Below are 13103 nucleotides of genomic sequence, written 5' to 3'. Positions count from 1 at the left end.
TGACTCAAGTCCTTCGGAGTTGCTGCACCCGAGCTCCTCATTGTTTACTCAACTTTCATACTTCCCAAGCTCACCTATGCCTCCCCTAGCTGGTCTTCCTCCCTAAATGCCACAGAACGTAAACACCTAGAAAAAGTGCAAAAGAGGGCATGCAAGATTATTCTCTCCCCTTCCTACTCCACATATCAAGAAGCGCTCAACACACTGACCCTTTCGACTCTCACTGACCATCACCACGATCTCATCTGCAAATTTGGTAAGAAGCTTCTGCACCATCCTCGACACCGGCACCTACTACCACCTGAGATCCCTAGCCTGAGAATTGCTGTTCGACACCACAACCGCATCCAGCCCATACATACACGAACTGATCGCTATAATAACAGCCCAGTCCCAACCATTGTAAAAATTTTCAATAACTTGTTATAAACCAGTGTATTCACTACCAGTAAAGCCTACTTCTGGCACTGTCACTATGTTGAAATGCCCTGTAGTTTGAGCTTTTCCCCATCTAGTTATTATATATCTTATTTGTATCACTTATGTTACTTGTATATTATTTGTAAATCGAAACCCATTCCCCAATTATATAACTGTACATTTTCAGCCTTCTGGCTGCTATGCTCTTTCAATAAACCGTTAATTATTATTATTTATTATTATTAAAACTAACTAACGTACATGATGACTTAAAACAGGTGATGACTTAAGCAGATGGTGACTAATCTAACCAGAAGCAAGATCACTTCTCTTCATAATATAATTTATGTCGGAATGATCATCGGTGATTCATAATATTTTTTTATAATTTCAACCTCTCCTTATGGCGAATATTTCTTTAACGAATTATTCTAACCTTTATTCTATTCCTTCTTATAGTATATTAGATACTGTAAGTATCACGACCACGACCATGATTATAACAATCACGACCATGATTATAACAAACAGGACCATGATTATAACAACCACGACCATGATTATAACAAACACGACCATGATTATAACAACCACGACCATGATTATAACAACCACGACCATGATTATAACAAGCACGACCATGAATATAACAACCACCACCATGATTATAAGAACCACGACCATGATTATTATAACAACCAAGACCATGATTATAACAACCACGTCTATGATTATAACAACCACGAATATGATTATAACAATCACGACCATGATTATAACAACCACGACCATGATTATAACAAACACGACCATGATTATAACAACCACGACCATGATTATAACAATCACGACCATGATTATAACAACCACGACCATGATTATAACAAACACGACCATGATTATAACAACCACGACTATGATTATTATAACAACCAAGACCATGATTATAACAAAACAGGACCATGATTATAACAACCACGAGACCATGATTATAAATAAACACGACCATGATTATAACAACCACGACCATGATTATAAATAAACCAAGACCATGATTATAACAAGCACGACCATGAATATAACAACCACCACCATGATTATAAGAACCACGACCATGATATTATAACAACCAAGACCATGATTATAACAACCACGACCATGATTATAACAACCACGACCATATTGGTACAATCACGACCATGATTATAAATAACCACGACCATGATTATAACAACACGACCATGATTATAACACCACGACCATGAGATTATAACAATCACGACCATGATTATAACAACCACGACCATGATTATAACAAACACGACCATGATTATAACAACCACGACAATGATTATAACAACCACGACCATGATTATATAACAACCACGACCATGATTATAACAACCACGACCATGATTATAACAACCACGACTATGATTATAACAACCACGACCATGATTATAAAAACCACGAATATGATTATAACAACCACGACCATGATTATAACAACCACGACCATGATTATAACAACCACGACCATGATTATAACAACCACGACCATAATTATGTAATGAGACAAATCTCACAAGAAGAAGATTACATATAGGTAGAATATTGATAGTATAAGAGTATAAAGAGAGGAAGATTTTGGTAGCGTGCTCGTGTTAGATATTTACACTTATCGTATCTTATACGTCAATACACATCTATTACGTCTTAAGGGCGACTTCTCAAACACCGCTTCGTTACAACTCTTTATTAATTACGAACATGACATGGACACATTAATAACACCTTCTATTGAAGTTACTAGGACATTATATTTACGTTACTAGGACATCATATTACGTTACTAGACACTCTGATTCTCGGACACGAACATGAAATGAATACACTTCCCACGTAAGTAACTCATCCCATGGAAAGCTCTGACAAACACTCACGTGACCTAGGGGAGGCCTAGCAGGTAGTCCTGGGTTGTCTCTATGGGAGACTGCTTAGCTGGGTGCCGGAGGGAAGTCTCGGTCCTGACCGGAGGCGACCGGAGGCGGCTTGCCTCCGGCCCCTGACTTCTCTAGCAGGACTCGGGACGTGGTAGCTGGCCCTTCTTGGTTACAAGACACACTCTCTCTCTGTCCCTCTCTCTCTCTCTCTCTGGGGAGAGGGAGGACTACGACGTCCTATATATTGGGAGGCGAGCCGTCAGGTTGAGCTGATCGGGGGGGGGGCGGCGAAGGGTCTCCTTACATTTGCCCTCGCTAATGTAGGGTCAGGTCTGGACTTCTTCTGCGGTGTAGGTTATTGTGTATATTGGGAGAGAGTCGGCCGGTGCCTTCTTACATGTGTGACATGGGAGGGGAGCCTGGCTGATTTATAACCCTTGGTCAGCCGCTAGAGTTACCCTACACTTGACCTCCCTAATGTCGGGTCAAGTCTGGACTGTTTCTGAGATGTAAGCTGTGGTCTGACAACCCATCACTACATATATATATATATATATATATATATATATATATATATATATATATATATATATATATATATATATTGTATAGATATGTACATACCAAGATATGTGAACACGCCTGACACCAGGACTCTTGTTACCAGTCATTGTACCATTTATTCACATGTCTGTATTACTACATATTATTATAGCATGTCTGATGTCTATGCTTATGTCTAATGCCTATGTTCATTTACTATGTCCCGATGTACTATGTCTGTACCGCGCTAGTCGAGTAATAAGAAGACCTCATTTATTGTCCTAGGAATGTCTAGCAACTCCCCTTGCCTGGCTAGCTAATTTCCCTCAGATCGGCCTCGGCCTACCTACGGTCCGGGGTCCCTAGTAACCGCTCCTGTACCGGTTGGCTATCACGCCAAGTCTTGTACCACTTGTTGAATATATCTACTGCTCGTGCCCTGGAGTTTCAAGAACCTTGTCTAGGATTACATCCACCACAATTATAACAACCACGACCATGTTATAACAACCACAACCATGATTATTGTAGGTTATGCATCTAAGCTACTGTGCCGAGTAGCAACCTTGTAAATAAGCTACTGTGCCGAGTAGCATTTATATATATAATTACGTGGCAACACTGAACGTGTTATGTGGCAACATTGCCCCGAGGCTGCCATATGGCAAGGCAGTCTCAGTCTGACTGTGTGAGCCGTGCATGGCACACGCTAGTCACCACTTGTATTTCTCCTATCCCTTAATAAACGGACTTCAGTGTTACCCGGTGTTTCCCTACCCATCACTGCATTCTTCGGGGAACACTTGTAACCTTCATGGCGCAGTGACTAGGATCTGTGGACTTACAAGTGTGAACAATGCCGACGGTTACATCTGCCGGCGATGTGATGTGAGCGTCGACTCATAGTGTGTTGTGTTGTGTTGCGCTGTGTTTCGCCGCAATGTGCAGTGTTGGGCCATCACAGTGCTTTTTAGTGACGGTGGCAGTGTTAGTGTCAGTGTATTAGTGTGTGTCTAGAGCTGAGAGTTGAGCATTGGCCTGTTTTTTGTGGTACCCACGGAGCACGCAGGCGTACACCCTGCTCGTGCGACATCCGGGGGGACACTGACGGTCTTGCCTCCGCCAGCCACCACGATCCTCTCTCTGACACACACACACACACACTTGCACGCACTCACTCACGGACAGAACGGTGGACTCTGCGTTATTTCTGCGCTGTTTATGTCATATATATGTGGTTCGAGCTGTTGAGGCGCCACTTTATATACTAAAGAGTGCAGTCCACGCACACACTAAGATGAGCGGTAAGAAGGGACAACGTCAAGATGGGAGACACGACTCCCCACCACCTTCCCCTCCACAGGGCGCAGACTCTCATCCTCCACCTCCAGTGACGGACATTGCCACAATTCTGAGGTGGATGGACGACCGGGACGAGAGACGCAGAGAGATGGAACTTCAGAGGGAGGAGACACGAAGAGAGGAGGAAAAGTCGCGTTTTGATGCACTATTGGCGACCTTGGCGCTAACCCACCCTCCCTCACTCGCGCACCAAGGCGCCAATATCCTCCCTCCTCCACCACACCAGCGTCCTCCAGGTACTCTTGCCTCCAAACAAACAGCTCCCAAGGCATCTGTTCAACCCCCACCCGCCCTCTTACCAGACGTCACGTTTCAGCTTTTTCGTGAGTGGAGGCGGCGTTGGACAGATTACTCCACGATGGTGGACCTTGACAGCATGCCTCCAAACAAACAGCTCATCCAACTGCGGATGTGTTTGTCGCTGGAGACCCAGAGAGTTTTGAAGCACACGTTGCAAGTGCCTCCCGATTCTACCTCTTCAGTGACGGATGTGCTCGACCTTTTACAGGAGCATGTTAAGAGTCGGAATAACGAGGCTTTGCGTCACCGCGCCTTCACCAGCTGCAAGCAGGCGGAGAACGAATCCTTTGACGACTTTTTTGTACGTTCGAAGAGTTTGTCAGAGGAGATCGACGTCTGCAAGGCGCACAGCCGGGAATGTGAGGAAGCCTAGATCAAGCACGGGATCTTGGCAGGTGTCAGGCAGGAAGAGTTGGTGCAGCGACTCATCCCCCTGGACGCTTCCTCCACACTCCAGGCGGTAGTGACTGAATGTCGGTCATACGAGGCCACCAAGTCCGCCACCTCTGCCTTACGGGCCCCACCTGCTGTGAGAGCTATCTCACAATACAAGAAGGGTAAGAAGCCGGCCAACAACGCGAAGGCTGCCTCACGTTCTTCCACGCCTCTGCCTAGTGCTTCCTGTGGCAGCTGTGGAAAGCAGCACAGCCCCAAGACATGCCCGGCCGCCGACGCACTGTGTCGTGGATGTGACCGTAAGGGCCACTGGTCTAACACAGACAGGTGCCCTGCACGAGGCCGCAAGTGGCAGGCCTGCAGTCGCTATGGACACTACGACAAGTGCTGCCGCCAACCCAAGCTCAAAAGCCCGAGACGAGGAGGAAAGCAGCGCACTTCCCTCGGGGTGGTTCGCACGCAGCCCCCTCCAGATGGCCCACGCAGCCCCAAGCAGCAGCGGAGTCACATCAGGAGGGTGGAATCGACCACACGCCCCAGGGCTACCCCTTCCCCCACCATCCGCGTCGCCGTCACACACGGTGATGTGTCGGGTCACATCGAGGTGATACCGGACACCGGCGCTGATACTACGGTGATTGGGTTGAAGCACCTCCAGAAACTGGGCCTCACCAAACGTGACCTGGGACCACCGCCGCAGCTGCAGTACTACAATGCGGACGGTTCCCAGATGCCAGACGCTGTGGGCTCCTTTCAAGCAGAGATCACCTACGGCGACAGGTCGTGTCATGGATGGATCGACGTGCAGCCTACTCTCGCTACACCCTTGTTGTCTAGGGAGCACCTCAAGGAGTTATGCGTGGTGGCCAGAGACTTTCCCGAGCAGATCCAAGCTGCTCGTTACACCGCCAGCAGGGTGCGTGAGTCGACGAGCGACGCGCCTGGTGCTGCCACACAGAGCTGCCCAGAACCCGCGTCCACTCCCACCCACACAGGACTCTCCCCTGCCCAGATCCTGTATGGTCACCCTCTCCGCTCTTGCGTTCCTACACACGCCAAGGCCTTTGCGAAGGACTGGCAGACCAAAGCCGAGAGCTGTGACCGCCGCACCCCTTCACATGCCCAGGACGCCAAGGCTCGGTATGACGACCGTGCCCGCCCTCTTCAGCCACTGGAGATTGGTGCCCTTGTCCGCGTCCAGGACCCGACGACGACACGTTGGGACAAGGTGGGCATAGTGATGGGCGTCGGCCGGTCGCGGGACTACAAGGTCAGGATGCCGAGCGGCCGTGTCTGCTGGAGGAACCGCCGCTTCCTCCGGCCAGTCCCACCCCCTGCTGCTGGCCTCCTGACCGAGGACGAGCCCCCTACACTTCACGAGGATCCGCCCCACAGTGCACCTCGACGCTCGGAGCGACTTAGGACTAAGAAGTCCGCTCAAGACAAAGACTATGAGCGTGAGGGGGGAGGGAGATGTAGGTTATGCATCTAAGCTACTGTGCCGAGTAGCAACCTTGTAAATAAGCTACTGTGCCGAGTAGCAACCTTGTAAATAAGCTACTGTGCCGAGTAGCATTTATATATAAAATTACGTGGCAACACTGCACGTGTTATGTGGCAACATTGCCCCGAGGCCGCCATATGGCAAGGCAGTCTCAGTCTGACTGTGTGAGCCTTGCATGGCACATGCTAGTCACCACTTGTATTTCTCCTGTCCCTTAATAAACGGACTTCAGTGTTACCCGGTGTTTCCCTACCCATCACTGCATTCCTCAGGGAACACTAGTAACCATCAATTATAACAACCACGACCATGATTATAACAACCAAGACCATGATTATAACAACCACGACCATGATTAAAACAAACTCGACCATGATTATAACAACCACGACCATGATTATAACAACCGAGACCATGATTATAGCAACCACGACCATGATTATATCAACCAAGAATATGATTATATCAACCACGACCATGATTATAACAACCACGAATAGTATTATAACAACCACGACCATGATTATAACAACCACAACCATGATTATAACAACCACGACCATGATTATAACAACCACGACTATGATTATAACAACCACGACCAAGATTATAACAACTACGAATATGATTATAACAACCACGACCATGATTATAACAACCAAGGCTATGGTTATAACAACCACAAATATGATTATAATATCCACGACTATGATCATAACCACGACTATGATTATAACAAGCACGACCATGAATAAAACAAGCACGGCCATCATTATAACAACCACGCCCATGATTATAGCAACCACGACCATGATTATAACAACCACGACCATGATTATAACAACCACGACTATGATTATAACAACCACGACTATGATTATAACAACCACGACTATGATCATAACAACCACGACCATGGTTATGATTATAACAACGACTACGACACGATTTATAACAACCACGACCATGATTATAACAACCACGACTATGATTATAACAACCACGACCATGATTATAACAACCACGACCATGATTATAACAACCACGACTATGATTATAACAACCACGACTATGATCATAACAACCACGACCATGGTTATAACAACCACGACCATGAATATAACAAGCAGGACCATGTATATAACAACCACGAATATGATTATAACTACCACGCCCATGATTATAACAACCACGACTATGATCATAACAACCACGACTATGATCATAACAACCACGACCATGGTTATAACAACCACGACCATGATTATAAAACAACCACGACCATGATTATAACAACCACGATCATGATTATAACAACCATGACCATGATCATAACTACGACCATGATTATATCACCCACAACCATGATTATAACAACCACGACCATGATTATAACAACCACGACTATGATTACAATAACCACAACCATCATTATAACAACCACGACTATGATTATAACAACCACGACCATGATTATAGCAACCACGACCCTGCTTATAACAACCACGACCATGATTATATCACCCACAACCATGATTATAACAACCACGACCATGATTATAACAACCACGTCTATGATTATAATAACCACAACCATCATTATAACAACCACGACTATGATTATAACAACCACGACCATGATTATAACAACCACGACCATGCTTATAACAACCACGACCATGATTATAACAACCACGACAATGATTATAACAACCACGTCCATGATTTTAACAACCTCGGTAAACTGTACCACCGGACTCGCCACCGGGATCGAAGGGCCCACGATCACGTGTTACAAACTATAGATCATGTGCAGATCGGGGATCGAGTCCTAGATCTCTCCGGGTGAACAGGGATCGCTTATTAAATAATGAACTTAGTAATTGGATCACAGTTAGATAAGGCTGAGTTCTATTTCCAACATTGTATAATGCATATCTAAAATTCTTAATGAGAGAAATTATAAGTGATAATGAAGGACTAAAAGTTAATGGCAAATTAATCTCAAATATACTCTATGCAGATGATACTGCTCTTATCTTAAATAGTGAAGAGCCACTACAAACGAGACACTACAAAAACTCGTTAACAGATTAGTGGGAAAAGGTGAAAAATATAGTTTAAGAGTTAATGCTGTATAGACTACAGTAATGGTTATTTCAAAATTGGAAATAAATCACAAAATAAAAATTTTGTTGGGCAACAAGGAACTTAAACAAGTGGAAAAGTTGGTGTATTTTGGAAGTCACATTAGTGGTGATGGTAGACGTACGGATGAAAAAACGAGAATAGGGCAAGCAAAAACAGCATTTAATAACACTGCCAAACAAAATTTAACTATTCTGACCCCGTTTTGAGTACTGATTACAAATGTGTGCTTATTTTTTTCAGCACGCCTATTTTTCGAAATATGACTGTTTTAATGTTTTATTTTATTTTAACAAGATTTAGTACGTAATAAATCACAATTAGTATAATCAATCATAATTTAATACTAATAAGCACACCACACACTCATAATTTTATACTGCAATGCCCATCATGCACTTAAGTTAAATACCTATAGAACAGACTTATAAAAAAATGTACAAGAACTTAAAACCGTTGTAAACTTTGTCCGGTTTGTCGCTGAACAACGTCCAGTATTAGTTTACCACTATTCTGTACTTTAATCATAGAAACCTTGGTAGCAATTTTCCATTGCCTAAATGTCTTGATGGAAACTTTTCCCCTGCTTTTCCCAAGACTTTAGGGGAAGCAACATAGATGTGAATGTATAAAATGTATTTTCAAGGACACGCGACACCTCATTTCTTTATATGCATTGAGCAGTTTTGGTTTCCATCTCTGTATGCAGGAGACTTGTAATTACCCAAAAAGTCTTCATATATTCATTTGAAAGTCTGCCATTCTTTTAATTCTAATACATTCAAAGCCACCATTCTTTAGAACCTTCCTAATATGTGACACTAACTTTTGGAAATTTCTCAACAAGGTAATGAAACCCTCTTCAATTCGCCTTAACCATAGCTTTGACAAAATGTTCAATAAAACCGAACTTAATGTGGAAAGGTGGCAGGAAAATCTTCTTTGGATCAACTAAATGAACACAATGAACACTGCCCGTTCCTGGCTCGTATGTGGTTCTTTGTTGCCACTCACATCTGATGTAATGATCCGCAGTAGCCCGGCTTTCCCATAGACATAGGAAACAAGAGTATTTCCTGCATGCCCATTAATATACATGTCAGTTGTCACGGGACTTTCAGACCGAGAGGAAGGGCTCATGGAAACTCGTCGTGTAAAAATTACATATATTACACTATTTACATTCACAGAGCAAGTTTTCGTGTCCAAATATATCTAACTACTTTATGCACAACTCGGCGGCCATCTTGTACCCCACGTCGACGTGTGTTCCTGGTTCTCTGTGCTGTCCGGTTCAGTCGGCGGCTCACGCTGCTCTGCCGTGAGCATCACCACCACCGCACGAATATGGCTCGGTTGCCAACTAAACCTAATACAATACATTAAAAGTTTTACACCTCATGCCCTATAAAACAGAATATGGCTCTTACATAATGTTTTAACAGCCAAAACTAAATTACACTGATATAAAAAAAACATGGTAAATCAAAACATTAGAAAATTTATATAAACATACAGGACATTGGTAGTTTCGGGTATCACCTAATTAGCCAATCATAGACAGCGGTGTGGGCCGACATGTGACAATACCAATGACTTTGAGTTCACCACAGAGTTATGTACTTTAACTATAGAAAGCCAAAAACCTTAAAACAAAATATCTGTTTCAGCGCAAACAAGAGCTCTCATGAAAATTCTTTGTTGGTTAGTGTAATCTAAAAGACATAATGAAAAGGGACATTAATTTAAATTTAAGAAAAAGGCTGCACCCAATTTAATATGGCAATTGCTGTTGTGTGGGTCAGAAGTGTGGTCAATCAGCAGACACCAGAAAGAGGTCTTTGAAATGTGGCGTTAGAGCCGAATGCTAAGAATAAGCTACTCTGACAGGAAAACAAATGAAGAAGCATTAAGATTAGCAAAAAATTCAAGAGAAATACTTGAAATGTACAGGAAAAGAAAAATGAGATGCCTTGCTCATATAACTAAGGATGAGGGCTAGTAGAAAACAGAGACTGGGATGGATGAATGAATTTAAAACTGGGTCCCTAGAGAGTTACAAAACCCTAGACTCTAGACTCGAGGATTGGTTAAAGCAGCCCGAAAATGATTAGAGTAGAGGACTGTGTTTGCCAACCCTCAGATATGAGGACGGTACTCTGACATGTGAAATAGCGTTGTAGTAATAGAATAAACACATGAGTGAATGTATAGTAGTCTTGTAACAATGGAACTGATTGGTGGAAAAGATTCCTGGACGTAATTCCGCTTGGCAATAACGATAAATAGATGCTGGAATATAAACTCATTATAGTAACATATATATAAGGGCTTCTAATAAGGAAGAATACCAATGTGAGTGATAAGGCTTTAAAAATAAAACAAATATGAGGACACTGGTGTCGCTACAAAATAATGTATTTGGTAAACCATCCAAAGGATCATAAACTGATAAAAGTCTCCATAAATCGTGTCCTATTATTTGTAATCCACTTCGAAAATCAGTACTTAGTTGGATTCCTATTGCCATTCATATCCAATAGTTCTATATAAGCAGCATATATGCCCATATTCATTTTCATTGAGATAGTTTACTAATTAGCTCCAAAGCAGCATCCATCACCTCGACCAAGTTGTCCCATATAGATGAATTTCTCAACTTCTGTTCACTATCATGCTTGACTTATCCATTCCTCACCCAATTTAATTACCGAAAAAAAAGGCAACACATTCCAATTCACTCCCCATTCAGGTCCGATGTTACAGAATCTACACATTTACAGCAGTAAGAGTGTAGTGTTGTTTGACTGTCGTATTTGTACTCAAGGCGTTATGGTGTGCTATATGGCGTCCTGGGCTGTGAACCGGAAGGGGCCCGGTATGTTCGATGTAGAAGACGTTGATCCTGCATCTGCACTCACCTTATTTATGCTTTTAACCGCCTCAACACTACTGGGGAGATTCAAGTAAGTGATGATGTGTAAAATATTTGGAACTGGATGTTATAACTCTTTTTTTATTAATTTGTTCTCTATATATTGTCATTTTATGTTTAATCGTACATATACTGAAGGCAGTACATTATTAAAGATACTTCTTTGATTTGTTACAAAAAGTTATAATACTTGTGTATTAGCCCCAGTCTCATGGCAATAACAATTATATAAATTTGGGTTAATACATTTAGTTTATATAATCCAATACCCACGGTAATTTTCCATTAAGCTGTGAGCTTCATATGCTGTTCACGTGAGATTATATCAGTGGGCCGACGCAGAATGTAGGGTTAGCCCAGTGGGTGTGTCATACAAGGGAAGATCAGCTAAAACTAATGCCCCATCACTTTTTTGGTAGATTTTAGTGTATATAAACAGAAAATAATTTCAGTTTCAATATTTTGCAACCTTTTGCTAGGTAAATTTTAGCGTGAAATTTATCGAAAATCTAACGTACAGCTGCATTAGTGCATTACAATTAAATCGTGAACATTGCTTTCTGACTTCATTCTTTAATAACCCAACTAACAATATTATTTTCTGTTTCAGATTCTGATGCATTTATAAGTTGATAATATTTGCGATGGCTGCTTGTGTCAGGACGAGGAACCAAAAATCCAGCCATCTCAGTCACTATCTTGGGTCTGGGAGAGAGCTCCTGAAGTCGGAGTTGCCTACATTGAGAGATGCTTTGAGATACGGTGTTTTAATCAGGCAAATCAGTGAAAAGAACCAAAGAACACTGAAACAAAGACATTGCCAGTGATATGACCAAAGCTGTCTTGGCACAGTACACTCTGGCTAATGCTCAGTTCAAGCCTCCAGTCATAACAAGTCAGAAGAAGATTAGTGAGAGACTGCTAGCCAGTTGGGAAAAGGCAAGAGATATCTCTCTTGAGAGAGGAAAACTTGCAGTTAAGGACAGCTTTGCCAAACAACTGGACCAGTTATTTGACATAATTACTTGCAAGTGCCCAATTGTTCTCTGTCCTGAGTTTGGATGCGATCGTGACTGTAAATCCGAGGCCCACATCTCCTGTATTTGCAAGCGTGAACTGAAGATTCCTGTGATCGAACTGGCATTTGTCAAAGCACAGAGAGAGAAGACTGGCAGTATAGGGGCTCTCATGATTTCTAGCCAAGATATTCCGGAGTCCAAGAGACAGGAGGCTGCCACAGAGAGACAGAAGAGGAGAAGAGTTGCCGAGGAAAAGAGACTTGAGAAGGCCCAGGGTGAGGTAAAAAAGGCCGATGATTGGAGTCACGCTGATTCAGAGTTTAATGACTTCCCCATGGCTGATCCGAGTGCTGACCAGGAGAATGGTGACTTTGTCCCTAACCCAGAAAATAATAATCCCAAACCTTCCAGGCATAAGATTCGAAATAGGAAAGATATCCCGAGCATAGCTCTGGCCAGCATGCGACACCACACTGGTCTCAGAGAAACTGCAGAGATAGCAACAGCTGCCTGGGTTGACGGTGGTTTGATAA

The 13103-nt window shown here is 43.0% G+C and overlaps 1 protein-coding gene across 1 annotated transcript in view; it reads left to right on the top strand.

Moving 5' to 3' along the window:
* LOC121879295 (acidic mammalian chitinase-like) overlaps positions 1–13103 on the top strand; it is an 89871-nt gene that overhangs the window by 20616 nt on the left and 56152 nt on the right. Inside the window, 2 exon segments of the mRNA XM_042385891.1 lie at positions 11444–11521; positions 11524–11582. Coding sequence (XP_042241825.1) covers positions 11444–11521; positions 11524–11582 — 137 coding nt within the window.

Source organism: Homarus americanus, unplaced genomic scaffold, assembly GCF_018991925.1.
Source record: "Homarus americanus isolate GMGI-L3 unplaced genomic scaffold, GMGI_Hamer_2.0 scaffold16894, whole genome shotgun sequence".
NCBI lineage: Eukaryota > Metazoa > Arthropoda > Malacostraca > Decapoda > Nephropidae > Homarus > Homarus americanus.
This window is presented reverse-complemented; position numbering and strand designations above follow the sequence as displayed.